At 45.0% G+C, this 18,103-nt stretch overlaps 1 protein-coding gene across 1 annotated transcript; it reads left to right on the top strand.

Annotated features, from left to right (window-relative positions):
• The first annotated feature begins 814 nt into the window (after positions 1–814).
• On the top strand, positions 815–1,846 carry LOC128069642 (melanoma-associated antigen B17-like). Its single transcript, XM_052662763.1, has one exon. The coding sequence runs from the start codon at positions 815–817 to the stop codon at positions 1,844–1,846; it is 1,032 nt and encodes a 343-aa protein (XP_052518723.1).
• The last annotated feature ends 16,257 nt before the right edge of the window (positions 1,847–18,103 follow it).

The raw sequence follows: 18,103 nt of genomic DNA, 5'->3' as shown, positions 1-18,103 counted from the left end.
TCACCGCGATTTGGCTGTGGATCAGTGGGCAGCCGCCAAACAGATCTAAAGGCTGAGGGGTCCCTCACTGCGACCTCGGGCACAGAACACTCGGAGAAGAGGGGACTTGGGTCTGAGGGGCTGGCAGCTGGTCAGTAGAGTGAGGATGTCAGGGTTCGGGAAGAGTCAGGATGAGGACCATCCTCCCTGACAAACGGGTGCCTCAGGACCCTCCGCTTTGGTCAGCGCTTCCTCCCGGCCAAACATCGGGAAGGGGGGTGGTGGTCTGAGAGGGAACTTGGAGCCTGGTTGTGAAGGGACAGCCACGAGACAGCAGAAGGAAGGTGTTGGGACCCTTCACTGGGGGGCTGAGTACGTCCTCGTGTCCTCGTCTGGGGTGACAGAGAAGGTGGCAGCGTCAATTGCAGACAGGAGAGGGAATGGGCTGAGTGGCGGGATTGGGGGCGTTGGATATGAGGGTGTCTCGCACCAATTTTCATCTGACTCTGTATGTCAGCTGAGAGGACATGCCTCCCCTGACAGCCCCCACTGCCCCGCCCCTTCTAACGCCCAGGCGGGACTGTCTGATGCACCCCAGGGCTCACTCTCCCTTGCTACTCAGCGATCTCAGGGGACAGGCTGACCAGGAGATTATGAGCCCTGTATGTCCTAGAGCACTGGCCTCGAGGACCCTTCAGAGGCGGCTTCCATTCAAGCCAGGGAGGACTCTCCTCGCTGAAGGTTCTCACAGCATGTCCTTGTCCCTCCTCCAGGTGCCCTCCTTGTCTGCTTTCCTGCCCGCACTCCCACCTCCGGTCCCTGACCTGCTGTCAGCATGCCTCGGAGGCACAAGAACAAGTCCCATGCCCGTGGGAAATGCCACCTGGTCCACAGCGACCCTCAGGAGGCCCAGGCCAGTGCTGCTGCAGCCCCAAAGGAGGAGTGCCCCTCCTCCCCTTCTTCTGCCCCTCAGGGTTCTCCCCTGAGCTCCCCTGCTGCTGGCGATCACCAGGAGCTTCAGGGAGCCATGGCCCCTAGCTCTCCTGATGCAGGGCCTTCCTGTACAGGATCTGATGAAGGTGCCCAGGGCCCAGAGGAGGAAAGTGCAGGTGCCTCCCAGGCAGCCCCTGCCGCTCAGAGCACTCGCAAAGATCCTCTGGCCAGGAAGGCCAGGATACTGGTGGAGTTCCTGCTGGAGAAGTACACCAAGAAGGAGCCCATCACGCAGAATGCCCTGATGAAAGTCGTCAGCAGGAAGTACAGGCAGCACTTCCCTGAGATCCTCAGTACAGCCCTTGAGCGCCTGGAGCTGGTCTTTGGCCTGGAGATGAAGGAAGTCGACCGTAGCAGGAACATCTACACCCTCATCAGCAAGCTCAACCTCGGGGGAAACGATCGTACGAGTGGTGAGGGGGGGCTGCCCAAGTCTGGTCTCCTCATGGTGCTCCTGGGGGTCATCTTTATGAATGGTAACCGTGCCACCGAGGAGGAGATCTGGGAATTCCTCAGTATGTTGGGGATCTATGCTGGGAGGAGGCACTGGATCTTTGGGGAGCCCAGAAGGCTCATCACCAAAGATCTGGTGCAGAAGGAGTACCTGAACTACCGCCAGGTGCCCAATAGTGATCCTCCGCGCTATGAGTTCCTGTGGGGCCCGAGAGCTTGTGCTGAGACCAGTAAGATGAAGGTACTGGAGGTTCTAGCCAAGTTCCACGGTAGGGGCCCTAGTTCCCTCTCAGACCTCTATGAGGAGGCTCTGAGAGATCAGGCGGAGAGAGCAGGGCTGAGAGGTGCGGCCAGGGCTCCACCCATGGCTGAGGCTAGTGCCCCTTCCAGGGCCAAGTCCCGCAGCTCCTCCCACATCTAGGGAGGGGTCAGGGCGCTCTGTTCCCTTTGTGTTGGAAGAGAGCAGTCAGGCTCCTAAACAGTGCAGAGTAGTAGGGGTGGAGGGAACAAAACCCATATCTTCTTACAGTTTTAAATGGTAAGCAAGTTTAAATCTAGTTTGTTTAACAAAATATACATCTGTTTTCCTGTATTCATATGAGAAATACCTAATGAACGATGATTAAATTGGAAAGGTAAAGAGGTGAAGGAGGTGTTTAGTATTTTCAAATGTTTTTACTTTTGATAAGGTTTATTGTGCTTCAGAATTCAAACGTATGAATTATATAAATCGTAGCTTCTAGCTGTTCTAATGTTTTAAAAGTTTGGGTATTTGTAACACACACTGAAAGTACTGAATATATTGTTCACAATGCAAACAAGTTAACATGACATTAGAAGAGAATGTTTCTTCAGGAGCAGTCGAGCTTCTAAAGAGTGCATGGTAGTAGTGGGTAGATCACATTTATTTCGATCACATTTCTCTCTCTGTTTCACACGAGTAACTTCTACATATTATTTCTTTCTTTTTTTTCCAAATATTTTACTTCTAAGAGGATGATTTACTTCTGAGTATTAATTTGGTAATGGTACTGCTCTTATATTCACTGCTGTTTTAATAGTTTTAAAGGTACAGTTTTGGTAGACATTAAAGAAACTCAAGAGCCATCTATACTGTCTTTCTGATCTGCAAGTAGGTAACATAGCACTGAAAGAGTGATTTTCATGCTACTGTGAAAGAAGACCACAGAAACTACTGAGAAACAAAAAGAAAATGGAGAAAAGAATAGAGTAAAAAGTCGTCAACTTGTGGTTTACCTTATTTCTTTTAAACATTCTTTTAGTAAAAATAAAAAATACTCTGACTTATTTAGCTCATTTAAGAATATTTGTTTCTTTTCTCCTAATTCACTGCATATTCTCTGGTCTCTTCTAGATTAAAAATAAACTCAGATGAGAAAGTGGTATTTGAGGGGTTCATAGTAATCATACCTTCCACTTATTACAAACCAATACTTCTTCATCAGTATGCCACTGCTTTATATGTAGTACATGCATTCCAGCATTCATGCAGGATCGGATTTCGCAGACTCCATTTGTGGATGGATAACTTGCCAATTTCTCAAGTTCACAAACTGAAGAAGTGACCTTCCAAGGACTAATCCCCCGATTTGGATTAGTGGACAGCCCACAATGTGCCACTTCCCCCAGCCTAAGCCAGACATCATGTCTTTTCATTCAGTTTTCCTCTAAACACTCCAAAAAATGTGTCTCGTTTGATACATAGGGCCCTGTCCCAAAGAACTGTTTTGGAATAAAGTTTAAAAAATGTTGATAAATGAGGGGTATGAAAGAAGACAAAACTATTCAGGGACAAGGTGGTCATGAACACATGCAATGTCAGATACCCTGAAAAGATCAATGTGCCCTCATTTATCCTTCCTGATTCTCAGGGACATAAAAGCCTGAGCTTAAGCGCTGTGTCCCCAGGTCAATGGATGGAAGAGTCCCAGCCTCTGACAGTTATCAAGGGGAAGACTTTCGAACACTAGGGGTCCCATAAACTATATCCTGCTTCTTCCCTTGTGTGGTCATGGGGAGAGCAGTCTGTCGGAGGTGAGCCTTCCTTTACTGCAAGGCAACGTTGGAGAGGTTCTCAGGGAGCTGAGCACCTTGGTCTTGCAGCAGAAGCTCCAATTCTGCTCAAGTAGGAGATCCTAACAGGCCTTCATAGGATTTACAGTGAGGACACTGGGTGCTGATGAGTGGACCCCCATAGCAAGGGGGATGGCACGAAGGAACAGGCAAGGGTAGCCAGGGAGTAAGTCTCTCCCCTCCCCTTCTGTTCTCTCAAGAAGGCGAAAGCCTTGGCCACAGGCCAGCTGAATCAGCCAGTAGAAAGGGTGGATTCCCATATGCTACCAGAAATCAAGGTAAGAAATCTGATCTAAGCCTGGGGGACCACTGACTCCAGAAGAGAGTGGAGCCCTTGAATGTTCTCCTCCTCAGAAGGCCCCAATAGCTTTGCACACCTCTGGTTCATCCTGTCTTCCAATCAAGAACTTCCTTTCTGCTGAGGTGCAGAGCCTGAGGTGAGTGGAGGGTGCAGTCTCGGTCTCGTCAGGAGTGAGGATGAGGTCCCAGAACGAGGGGCAAGAGGACCACTCAGCCCAGAACAGAGGAGACTTTGGAAGCGAACCCCTGATGTCAGCCTTATGAGACCCAGGAGAAAGCTTTCTGGCTGAAGTGCTTCTCTTTCTGCTGGAGAGGTCTCAGAGAGGTGAGAGCCTTGGTCTACTGGGAGAAGCCTCACTTCAGTACAGGGTGGAAACTAGTGACTCCAGATGAGAATAAAGGGACTGCGCCTAGAACACAGCCCTGCCCATCTACACCTCGCACTGGCAAATTTGGGAACGTGGGCATGATGCACCCCACACATTTCCTTTTAGAGCATCTCAGGAGGTGAGACCTGGGACTCAGGGGTCAACCTGAGGAGGAACTCCAGGTCATGCCAAGAGTCAAGTAGAGGACCATGAGGACTAAAGGAACCACTCACACTATACCACTTTTATAGAATCCCTCCCCTAGGGTCAGCCATGAGTGACCACAGGTTGGCAGCCCTCACATCCTCCGAGGTGGTCTCAGGGAATTTAAGGCTGTAGCATGAGAAGACAGGTCTCATTAGGAGATGGAAAGTCAGTGAGAGGACCTGGAGAGAGGACAGTAATAGTGAAAGGAGGGAGGAAATACAGGTCTTCCTAGGAGCCTGACTGAGGACAGGTGCAGCCAGTCATCTGAAGGCCTCAATTTCCAGTCCCAGCTTTCTGTCCTGAGAGACCACAGGTAGATGTGGTAAGTTAGGCAACCTTTGCTTTCTTCTATTGGGTCTCAGACTGTTGTGGGCCTTACTCTGAGCACATGTCCTCAGGTAAAGAGACAGGAGCTGCAAGACCTCCCAGCAGTTCCCAGAGGACACCTGGTCATTTCTCCAGAGGAGCTTCAGGTAACCCTTGATGTGGCAGGGAGGACAGTTCTTTCATACGTGGGTCAGCTACTCTGTGCAGACTGATCTCCCCAGGCCTTTGTCCTTCCAATCCTCCACAATAAAGGGAATTGAAGGAAGGCCCCAAACCAACTGTTGTGCCCCTCCCCTCAAGTCCTTGCTAGGAAAGTTTACCCTTGATGTTTCTGCACATGCATGACTGCTTCTTCCACTTGCTGGGAAGAAAAATGCTCACTAAATTCCAGACAATAGTCTAAGCTGGAAACCTTCTTTTAGAAGGCTCCCACCAAGAGAAACGACAGCTCTTGGCTGGGGGAGCCTGCCTCCATACAACAGGGATGGAATAGCCTAGGATACAGGTAGCTGTCCCAGGTGACTCTGTGGAAAAGCATCCACGTGCAATGCAGGAGATGAAGGTTTGATCCCTGTTCTGGAACATCTCCTGGAGGAGAAGGTGGCTACTCATTCGAGTATTCCTGCCCTGAGAAACCCATGGACAGAGAGCCTAGAGTGCTGCAGTTCATGGGGTTGCAAAGAGTAGACATGAATGAGGGCCTGAGCACAGACACACAGACCGGTAGATCTAGAAGTCCAGAAGGGGAATAGAGATAGAGAAACCCAGGAACCATTGGTAGACTGTTGTAAGTTAACATTGTTCAAGAAAGGTATCAGAATGTAGTGGAAGAAGGCAGGTTTGTTTAAATATAAAGCCATAAATAATACAAGATATGTTTCCCAGGCTTTTAAGTAAAAGAGGAATGTCACGACCCTTCTATCCATTTGAAGTAGTTCTACAATAATCCAACTTTGACCTTATAAAGTCAGACACTCTCCTGCTCCAAATGAATTGGGCGGGAAGGCAGTGGCACCCCACTCCAGTACTCTTGCCTGGAAAATCCCATGGATGGAGGAGCCTGGTGGGCTGCAGTCCATGCTAAGGGTCAGGCACGACTGAGCGACTTCCCTTTCACTTTTCACTTTCATGCATTGGAGAAGGAAATGGCAACCCACTCCAGTGTTCTTGCCTGGAGAATCCCAGGGACGGGGGAGCTTGGTGGGCTGCCGTCTCTGGGGTCGCACAGAGTCGGACACGACTGAAGTGACTTAGCAGCTTAGCAGATGTAAGCCTGACCTCTACTCAAAGAAGGCAGTCTTTCCTAGTCGTCCACTTTCCGTTGACTATAGATTGTATTCCACTTAATCCTCCAGGTAGAGCTCCGTCACCCGCCTGCTTGCATCTCTTACAAGCATCCTATATAAATAAATCTATTTCTTGCCTAACACTTTGCCTCTTGCTGAATTCCTTCTGTGCTGAGACACAAACAACCTGAGCCGCCCTGAGTCCAGGTATCAGGTGAGTGATTCTAATTAAAAGACCATGGTTTAAGTCCCAAACTGGAATTTGGGGTGTGGTTGGAGTCCTGGCCATGTGGATTTGAGTCAAAACCTGATGTGATAGGTTTCAGTTAGGGAGGTCTCCATGCTACCCCATCGAAAATTTTAAACTATGGCCTGTTAAACTGGCTCATAGGGCTAGAATGAAAGTCACTTTCTTCTGCATTTCTCTGCGCCTAGACTCCCAATATCTTTGCTTTTGGGTGGACAAATCCAGACACTGTATGCCATGAAAGCCTCCACTTTGTGTTTATAAAATTGAAGCTGAGTGTGTCTACAGGATAGGGAGAGAATGGACAAAGAAAGAAAAAGAAATTTTGCTAAAAATTTTCTGGCTACCTTCCGAAATATGGCTGCCCTGGTGCCTCAGACAGTAGAGAATCTACCTGATATGGCAGGAGACCGGGGTTCAATCCTTGGACTGGGAAGTTCCCCTGGAGAAGGGAATGGCAACCCTCTCCAGCATTCCTGCCCAGAGAATCCCATGGACAGGGGATCCTGGAGGGCTACAATCCATGGGGCCACAATGAGTCAGACATGACTTAGAGACTGAACTACAACAGCAATCTCCTAACACTTCTTCTACTTTACCACTCCTTGCTGCAACTAGTGAAGCCCATTCGTCCTAGAGCCTGTGCTCCGGAGTAAGAGAAGCCACCACAATGAGAAGCCAGTGCATCCCAATGAAGGGTAGCCCCTGCTCCTCGAAACTAGAGAACACACACGCAGCAATGAAGAGCCAGCACAACCAAAATTAAATACACAAATAATTTCTTAAAAACAAATACGCAGGGAATCCACAATGGGCCCTGGGGTGAGAACTGAACCACATTCTGCCCAGCAAGCTCACAGGTGAGGGATGCCATAGCCATGAAAAGGCCATAAGGGACTTCAGTGATACCTAAAGCCCCTTTTGAGCATTCGTCATTTCCTTTTCTAATGGATAACTGACTGTCCATGGCTGAAGAGTTGCCCTTAGGTTTCCAGCGAGGTTCCTTATGTCCAAGTCCTCCGTGCCTTAAGGAAAATCTCTGAACTTTGAAAGACTTGCCAGATAGACTCGTCTGGCTTGACAATGCTTAATTTGCCTACAGAAGCCCTTCCCCTTCTCCCGATGATACTAACCATCAGCCAGCCCCTGAGCCCTGTTCACAGGAACTCTTTCTGGGCAAAAAAAGGAGCCTCTTGGACCAGAGACCTCTTCTTCATTATACTCAGCATTGAACATCACTGCGCCCGGCCCCATCAACAATGCTTGGCTCTCTAACCTCGGGCTCCAGAGCTCCTTAAGCTCTACCCACCTCAGGAAGTCAGAGGGCCCACTAGATTTCCATAAGAATCCGAGTTCCCCTCTCCATTCAGGATCTCAGCTGGATAAAACAAGATTAAGGAAAATTCTCAGATGACCCCAAAAAGTATCTAGACAAGTTTAGACATCTATGACTTTTGAGTTAACCCAGAAGGACATTTATATCATCGTTGCTCAAACATTCGCTCAGGAAGAAAGGACAACTATATACAGAGTCAGCGCTCAGCTGGGAGACAGCTATCACATGGCAAACTCCCAAACATTTTCCATGGGAACGATGGCTGTTCCCTGTTCAGAATCTAATTGGGAGTATACTACTTGAGCCAGGTTAGCAGCCAGGGATGCTTTGTCTTCCTCTTCCCCACCTGAACACTGGTGGTCAGAGCACACCCAGAGAGGCTCCCTGTTCTGCCCAATGACCACCAGTAGGTTTCCAGCTATGTCAGGACCAAGCAAGAAAGAGTGCCAGCACGAGGTGGCACTGGTGCACCAAGACCTAAAAGGTGACTAATGTAACCCAGGGTTCACGATGCCATATTTATAAAAATAGCACTGTGGTTTCTGTCTTCCCTCCCACTCCATGGATTTTGCTTGGGTACTCATGGGTAATTGCCTGCACACTAGGAGTAAAGTCATATAACCTAAAGCTGTCCATCAGCTTGTCAGTCAAATGACACAGGATACACATGACCCTACCCCACGGCAGGACTGCTTCTGGTTTCCAGACAGCCTGCTCTCATCCTTCTCAGGAGTGTAATTTTGCTCTGCTTCATAAAACAGATACTTAAAACTGTTCTGTTTCTCCAGTAAATTCTTTATCGTTGGGAGGACAAAAACAGGAAATCAGCGTTCTACTGGTGAAAATATGAATCACATGTTTATGACTGTTTATCAGGTTCCAGTTAAAGTTTTTATATTTTATAATGCAAATATGGAAACTTTTCATTGCTGTGTGATCTAGAACAAGAAAACACAGCAATGGAAGAGGGATTTTCGTGCAAATTTGAAGAGACTCTGTGGTAAAATAACTTCACTCAGTTCAGTTCAGTTCAGTTCAGTCACTCAGTCGTGTCCGATGCTTTGTGACCCCATCGCAACATGCCAGGCCTCCCTGTCAATCACCAACTTCGGGAGTTCACTCAAACTCATGTCCATCGAGTCCGTGACGCCATCCAGCCATCTCATCCTCTGTTGTCCCCTTTTCCTCCTGCCCCCAATCCCTCCCAGCATCAGAGTCTTTTCCAGTGAGTCAACTCTTCGCATGAGGTGGCCAAAGTACTGGAGTTTCAAATAACTTAGGTCAAGTGAAAAAGAAAAGAAAAATTAAATTTTGGTAACTTTCTGGTTTTGTTAAATTCTTTAATACTCCTTTTTAGTAAAAGTATGTCCTTAGATTATTCAAGATTGTGGTAGAATTTAAATAGTAATAAAGTAGACAACTTTATCATTGTCACTCCTATTTCCAACCACTAATTGAGCATCTATCCTTGGAATGCTCCATGGCAGAACTGGGGGTGGTAATAAAAAGAAGCCTGAGCCACTGTCCATAGAAGTTCAGTGTCTACAAGTTGCCGCCATTATCAAGCAGATGGTGAGGTACCCTTTGAGACCTAGACAAGTGACAAGTTGAAACAAGGGATGAGAATGAGAGGAGGTTTCAGATTAGAGCAGTCAAAAGTGAATGCTTTGAGGCAAGGAATGTGGGCGCTTTGGAACACTGCAGTTCCCTTGAGGATGTAACTTGAAGTTAGGTGGGTTGGTGGCCTAAATGAAGCTGAGTGAATTGAGGGCGGGGGGCGACCCTGAAATGGGGGGTTTAACTTGAGAAGCTGAAGAATGGAATGGAAGATGAACCTTGATTTTTACTTCAAGACTGTGGGTAAAACAGACACTCTCCACCTGGGACAGGAATACAGTGGTTTCTGTGCTCCTGCCCCAGTATAGGGAAACACAGTGCACAAACTGGGGATTTAACCCCACTGCCTCCAGGGTGTTTGGCAGAAAGAAGGATAGGAATTCCTTGAACTGAGATATCTAATATCCACTGTAACAGCACTTTCCACACTGGGGTCAGAGGCCGCTATGTTACAGAAACGCCCTACTGCTTATTTTAAGCATAATTTGGGGAACTTCAAATGAAGGCTGCACTTTTGGTGGTGGTGAAATTAATGAAAATGAGGGGTGGTGGTATGGATGAAAACGCAGCTGGAAGGGAAGATCTTCATCCTTGACACAATTGTAGAAGTTCTGAGTAGCATCCAGGCAGGAGAGATTCCTCTACATTCAAATGAGATAATTACAAATGGGGAAATTTTATATAGTTTTAATGTTTAAGCAGGACTTTGTTCACTCCAGAAGTGCCACATATTTCTGATATCTCATGCAAGTAAAAAAAAAAAAAAAAAATTCTCCAATAGTTGATACTATGGTCATAATTATCAGAGGAATAAATGTCATTCTTTGAAATCCATTATTGCAGGAGCTTTATAAATATCACATATATTACACTAGTTCTACAAAATAGGGTTTAGAAGACTCACTTTGCAGATTATGAATTTGGTAATACTTACAAGTTCACAAGACTTGTGACAGAGCTGGAAATAGACATTTGGTCTGCATATGTTGAGAGGCCACACTGTTCCACTCCTCCCAGCCTGAGGCAGACCTAGTGTCCTTCAGTTCTCCTGTCATCTCACTACTCCAAACTGTATTTCAGAGGCTTCTGTTTCAAGCTGGCGGTGTAGCAGGATGTCTGTTTGCCTCTTCCTGCACCCTAACTGCAACTAGCTGTTGGACAACTATCAACCGGAGGATGCTGGAACACACCGAAATTGATATCCCACGTTCAAAGAAAAAGTGGAAGTCACAACAAGATAATAGGAGGGGTACAATCACAATGAATTCAAATCCAATACCCACTGGGTGGGTAACTGGAGAACAAAAATACCAAAGAAGTTCTCCCACGATTGTGAAAGTTCTGCACCTCACATCAAGGAACCCAGCCTGCGGTTCTGACAAAGGGACTTGGAATTCCCTGGTCATCTGACCTTGAAGGGCAGAAGGATTTGGTCATAGGACTCCCACAGAAGTAGGGGAAACAGACACACCACTCTTGGAGGGCACAAACAAAGTCTCGCATGCACCAAGACCCAGAGGAAAGGAGCATTTACTCCACAGGAGACTGAATCAGACCTACCTCCAAGTGTTCAACAGTCTCCTGTGGAGGCATGGGTCAGCTGGGGCTCACCACAGGGATGGGGGCACTGGCAGAAGCAGTCCTAGTGGTCCCCCTTGGCGTAAGCCTTCTTACACGTCAGCATTAACTCTGCCATAGAGACCACAGACCCATAATTCAGAAAGAGACAAGCACTCTAATGTTCACTGCAGGACTGCTTACAACAACCAGCACATGGAAGCAACGTAGATGTCCACTGACCGATGCAAGTATAGAGAAGTAGTGGAAGGTATACGCGATGGAATATTGTTCTTGTTATTTTGTTGCTAAGTTGTATCTGACTCTTCTGAGACCCTAAGGACTGTAGCTCGCCAGAATGCTCTGTCCGTGGGATTTCCCCGGTAACAATACTGGGGTATGTTGCCACTTCCTTCTTTGGGGTACCTTCCAGAACGAGAGTTTGAAATCACAGTTCTTGCATTGGTAGGCTGATTATTTATGATTGACCCACCAGGGTAACCCAATGGAATATTTCTCAGTCATAAAAATGAACAAAATTGTGTCATTGTTAGAGAGGTGGATGAACCTATCGAGTGTTATACAGAGAAGGAAGTCAGAAAGAGAAAAACAAAGATTGAATATTAATGTATATGTGTGGGATCGACAAGAATGGCATAGGTGACCCTATTTGCAAAGCAGAAATGAAGACAGTGATATAGAGACCAAATGTATGGTGCCAAGGGGGAAAGGGTTAGGGTGTCAGAAATTAGAATATTGGGATTGACACATACACACTATTGATCCTATGTGTAAAATAGACAACTGTAGGGAATATACTGTATAGCACAGGGGAACTCTCCTTAATTCACTGGGGTGTCCTCAATGCGAGGGAAATCCAAAGTGAGAGGATATATGTATATGTATGTCTGATTACTTTAAGTATGGAATAGAAGCTAACACAACATTGTAAAGCAACATACTGCAAGAAATATTTTTAAAAAATAATAGAGTAAGACAAATACATTCTTTTGTCTTTGCTGCCATTGACTCTAAACAGTGACTGTAAATGTACTTTATTTAAACATTCCTTGATTTTCCAAAGAACAATGCAAAGCAAATCAGATTTTCCTTCATAGGCTGTTATTTAACACAGTGTTCTTTTATGTTAACATGTATCTTTCAAAATGTAAATGTCATACAAAGGAAACTAGGATTAATGACTTTATAAATTTCTCTTCTTTACTGTATTTGTTTTTACTTTCCTAGTTAGTATGGGGGAGCAAAACATGCCATCTCAAACTGTCTCTTTTGATACACAGGTCATTCTAACTGAAAACAATCAAGGCCAAAAGATTCAGTAAGGAACTTGACCTTTGGCCTAACTGCCTGAAAGAACTTAGACAAAGGTCCTGTTCCCTGAAGAGAACTATGACCAGAGATAGCTGCAAAGATTATGGGCAAGGTGTGGTGGCGAAATCTTGGCAGAGCCTCGGGATGAGAGTCCACTCTGTGGCCGGGAATCTCTGACTGGCACAGAAAACATTCGTTTACCAACATTCCCTTTTCCATCTCCCTGTGAACTGCCTGCCTATCCTTTCAAGTTCGAAATAACTACCATTAAAATTTTCTTCTCTCTTTGGCTCTGGGCTTTGGCCATGTTGATGAGTTATTCAGTTTTCCTGGGTCTCTGTCATGTCTATGTGTTATTGTACTTTTATTTTATCCTATTAATCTGTCTCACATCAATTTAATTCTTTGACCACCCACAAAAAACCAGAAGGGCAAGGGGAATTTCATCCTCCTCCATATTAGCTACATCTCACATATTTCTGTGTTCAATATCCTTCTTAATGAGCTATTCAGTAACAAACTAACAGCTAGAATGTCATTAATCATTTTACTCATATTGAAATAATTACATATCTCGTTATGCTTTTCTAATTTTTATACTTTGCCGATTAAGGTCCGTCTAGTCAAGGATATGGTTTTTCCAGTAGTCATGTATGGATGTGAGAGTTGGACTGTGAAGAAGGCTGAGCGCCAAAGAATTGATGCTTTTGAACTGTGGTGTTGGAGAAGACTCTTGAGAGTTCCTTGGACTGCAAGGAGATCCAACCAGTCCATTCTGAAGGAGATCAGCCCTGGGATTTCTTTGGAAGGAGTGATGCTAAAGCTGAAACTCCAGTACTCTGGCCACCTCATGCGAAGAGTTGACTCATTGGAAAAGACTGTGATGTTGGGAGGGATTGGGGGCAGGAGGAGAAGGGGACGACAGAGGATGAGATGGCTGGATGGCATCACTGACTCAATGGACGTGAATCTGAGTGAACTCCGGGAGTTGGTGATGGACAGGGAGGCCTGGCGTGCTGCAATTCATGGGGTCGCAAAGAGTCAGACACGACTGAGCGACTGAACTGAACTGAACTGAATTTTTATTTATTTATTTACTGAGCATTACCCGACCCAATAGAGCAAGAGCCAGGTTTCCTCACAGCCAGTCCCTCCCATCAACAAGCTTCCACAACCCTCTTAAACTCATTCTTCAGAGGGCAGACAGAAGACCTACAATGCCCTATTCTCTAGAATGAAAACCACAATCACACAAAGCTAACCTAAATGATCCCGTGGATCACACCTTTGTGTAACTCAAAAGTTACGGGCCAGGCTTTGCAGGGCCACCCAAGGTGGACGGGTCATGGTGGAGAATTCTAACAAAATGCGGTCCACTGGAGAGGAGAATAGCAAACCACTTCAGTATCCTTGCCTCGAGAAACCCATGAACATCATGAAAAGGCAAAAAGTTATGATACCAGGAGAGCATACCAGAGGGAGACACCTGAGCCACCCAGGTCAGTAGGTGTCTAATATGCTATTGGGGAAGAGCCCAGAAATAGCTCCAGAAAGAATGAAGAGACTGGGCCAAAGTCAAAACGACACTTAGTTGTAGATGTGTCTGGTGGTGAAAGTAAAGGCTGATGCTATAAAGAACAGTACTACATAGGAACCTTCAATGTTAGGTCCATGAATCAATAGAAATTGGTCAGGCAAGAGATGGCAAGAGTGACCGTCAACATTTTAGAAATCAGACAACTAACATGGACAGGAATGGGTGAATTTAATTGAGATTACCATTGTATCTGTGGGCAAAAATCCATTAGAAGAAATGGAGCAGTCTCATAGTCAAAAAAAGACTGTGAACTGCAGGTAGTGGGTGCAGTGTCCACAAGGACAGAATGACCTTGGTTCATTTCCAAGGCAAAGCATTCCGCATCACAGTAATCCAAGTCTATGCTCCAAACACTGATGCCAAAGAAGCTAGAGTCCAGTGGTGCTATGAAGATGTACATCACAGCCTAGAACTAACATACCCCCAAAATGTCCTTTTTGTAATAGGGGACTGGAATGGAAATGTAGGAAGTAAATGAATAACTTGCAGCTGAAGATGGAGAAGCTCTACACAGTCTGCATAAACAAGACCCAGAGCTCACTCTGGCTCAGATAATAAGCTCCTTACTGCAAAAGACAGACTTAAGCTGAAGAAAGTAGAGAAAATCACTAGGCCATTCAGATATGACCTAAATCAAGTTCCTTATGATTTTATCGTGGAGGTGAGGAATAGTTTCAAGGGATATGATCTGGTAGAAAGACTGCCTGAAAAAACTAAAGATGGAGGTTCAGAACAAGGTATAGGAGGTGGTAACCAAAACCATCCACAAGAAAAAGCTATGACAAAGGCTAAATGGTTGTCTGAGGAGGCCTTACAAATACCTGAGAAAGAAGAGAAGCAAAGGGCAAAGGAAAGATATACCAATCTGAATGCAGATTTCCAAAGAACAGCAAGGAGTAATAAGAAAGCATTTTCAAGTGAACAATGCAAAGAAATAGAGGGAAAAAATAGAATGGAAAAGACTAGAGTTCTCTTCAAGAAAATTAGAGATACCAAGGGAACATTTCATGCAAAGATGGGCACAATAAAGGACAGAAACTATAGGGACAGAACAGAAGCAAAAGATTTTAAGAAGAGGTGGCAAGGAGATACCGAAGAACTGGTCAACAAAGGTCTTAATGACCCAGATAAAAGCGATGTTGTGATCACTCACGTAGAGCCAGACATCCAGGAGTGTGAAGTGAAGGGGGCCTTAGGAAGCATTCCTAAGAACAAAGCTAGTGGAGGTGATGAAATTTCAGCTGAGCTATTTCAAACCCTAAATGACGATGCTGTTAAAGTACTGCACTCAATACGCCAGCAAATTTGGACCACTCAGCAGAGGACACAGGACTGGAAAAGGTAAGCTTTCATTCGAATCCCAAAGATGTGCAATGCCAACGAATGTTCAAACTATCATATAATTGTGCTCATTTCACATGCAAGCTAGGGAATGCTCAAAATCCTTCAAGCTACGCTTCAACAGTATCTGAAAAGAGAACTTCAATATGTACAAGCTGGGTTCAGAAAAGGCAGAGGAATCAGGTATCAAATTGGTAATCTCCATTGGGTCATAGACAAAGCAAGAGAATTCCAGGAAAACTTCTACTTGTTTGACTATGCAAAAGTCTTTGCCTGTGTGTATCACAGGAAACTGAAAAATTCTTAAATGATGGGAATACCAGACCACCTTACCTGCTTTCTGAGAAACTGTTATACAGGTCAAGAAGCAACAGTTAGAAGTGGACAAGGAACAACAGACAGGTTCAAAATTGAGACACAGGTACATCAAGGCTGCATACTGTCACCTTGATTATTTAAGGTATATGCACAGTACATCATGAAAATTCCCAGATGGATGAACCCAAGCTGGAATCAAATTGCCAGGAGAAATATCAATACCTTCAGATATGCATATGATACCACCCTTATGGCTGAAAGTGAAGTGGAACTAAAGAGACTCTTGATGAGCGTGAAAGAAGAGAATGAAAAACCTGGCTTAAACTTAACATTCAAGCAACTAAGATCATGGCATCTGGTCCCAACACTTCATCGCAAACAGATGGGGAAAAAGTAGAAACAATGGAAGGTTTAAATTTCTTCTCCAGAATCACTGTGGATGGTGAAAGCAGCCATGGCAGTGGTGGTGGTGGTTTAGTCACTAAGTCGTGTCCCACTCTTGCGACCCCATGGGCTGTAGCCTCCCAATCTCCTCTGTCCCTGGGATTCTCCAGGCATGAATACTGAATTGGGTTCCCATTTCCTTCTTCAGGGGATCTTCCTGACCCAGGAATTGACCCCAGATCTACTGCACTGCAGGCAGATTCTTTACCAACTGAGCTATGAGGGAAGCTCCAAATTAAGACACCATGAAATTAAAAGATGCTTTTTCTTTGCAAGAAAAGCTATGACAAACCTAGATCACATAATAAAAAGCAGAGACATCACATTCACAAAAGAGGTGTGTCTAGTCAAAGCTATGATTTTCCCAGGGGTCATGTGTGGATGTGAGCGCTGGACCGTAAAGAAGGCGGAGCACTGAAAAATTGATGCTGTTGAATTGTGGTGCTGGAGAAGACTCTTGAGAGTCTCCTGGATAGAAAGGAGATCAAACCAGTCATTCCTGAAGGGAATCAACCCTGAATATTCATGGGAATATCTGATGCTGAAGTTGAAGCTCCAAACTTTTGGCCACCTGCTGGGAAGAGCTGACTCATTGGTAAAGACCCTGATGTTGGGAAAGATGGAAGGGAAGAAGAAAAGGAGGCAGCAGAGGATGAGATGTTTGGATGGCGTCACTGATTGGATGGACATGAGTCTGAGCCAACTCCAGGAGATGGTGAAGCATAGCGAGGCTGGCGTGCTACGGATCAAGGGGTCACAGTCAGAGATGACTGAGAAACCGAACAAAAGCAACAACACAGAACTGCAAACCAGCAAAAGTAAAATATATTGTAAGCAACGGACAAAAGTTAATAACACCATATTGATATGAGTTGCTCAGTTTTAACAAACAAACATGTATCAGTTGAACCAATCCAAGATATTAATAACAGAACATGCTAAGTGGAGGAAGAGACTGGTTCTATAGGAACTCTGTACACTACCTGCTAAATTTTCTGTAATCCTAAATCTGTTCTTTAAAAAATTACAGATGCTCACAAGATGTTCACCACTCATTATGAAAAAATGCAAACCAAAGCTACAATGATGCATCACCTCATACTTGCCAGAAAGGCTATCATAAAAAAATCTAGGAACAGTAAGTGCTGAAGTGGCATGGAGAGAAGGGAACCCTCTTGCACTTTGAGGGGGAATGTAAATTGATATAGCCACTATGGAGAACAGTATGGAGAGTCCTTTCAAAACTAGAAATAAAACTACCCTATGACTCAGCAATCCCACTACTGGGCATACACACTGAGAAACCCATGCGTGAAAACATTCATGGACCGCACTGTTTATTGCAGCACTATTTATAATAGCTAGGACATGGGAGCAACCACCTCAACTTCCACTGACAGATGAATAGATACAGAAGTTGTCATAGCTATATAAATGGACTATTACTCAACCATAAAATGTCACAAATTCAAGTCAGTTGTAGTGAGGTGAATGCACCTAGGGTCTGTTACACGAAGTGAAGTAAGCCAGAAAGAGAGCAAAAAGGATTGCGTGTTAACGCATTTATATGGAATCTAGAAAATGTCACTGATGAATCCATCTGCAGGGCAGGAATAGAGACACATGAAGAGAAAAGACGTGGACTCAGCAAGGGATGGAGAGAGAGGGACAAACTGAGAGAGGCTGTGACGTATATGCACTGCCATGTGTACCAGAGATAGCTAGCGGGGAGATGCTCTGGAACAGAGGCAGCTCAGACTGCTGTCTGTGACAACCTAGAGGACTGAGATGGGGGTGGCGTGAGGGATGCTCATGGAGGGGGATATGTGTATACTTATAGCTGCTTCATAGTGTTGTACAACAAAAACTAACACACTATAAAGCAATTATCCTCCAATTAAAATTTTTCATAAATGCTCTACTGATTTAAAATGTAGAAAAAATCTGGACAAGGGCACATAGTCAGTACAGAGTTATATACAACAATGCCAAATGAATAAGAACAATGAAAACCAAAAGATAACATAATATTTTATCCTTGAATTAAAACTCTTAGGAAACACACACAGGAAATATTCAAACATATAAAGAACTTCATGTATCTGGTATAAAATAGATCACCATAGCAAAATCAAGACTCTGGCCTGGAAGTATCAACAATTACTTAGCTCACGAAATAGAAAATACACCATAAATAAAAGCAACCATACAAAAAAAGTACCTACAAAGAAACCTCAAAACAATGTATACATTCCACATAGAGGCAACAAGAAGAACTTCCTGACAGCCTTAGGAGAAAGAAGTCTC

The sequence above is a fragment of the Budorcas taxicolor genome, chromosome X (assembly GCF_023091745.1).
Source record: "Budorcas taxicolor isolate Tak-1 chromosome X, Takin1.1, whole genome shotgun sequence".
In the NCBI taxonomy this organism is placed as follows: domain Eukaryota; kingdom Metazoa; phylum Chordata; class Mammalia; order Artiodactyla; family Bovidae; genus Budorcas; species Budorcas taxicolor.
This window is presented reverse-complemented; position numbering and strand designations above follow the sequence as displayed.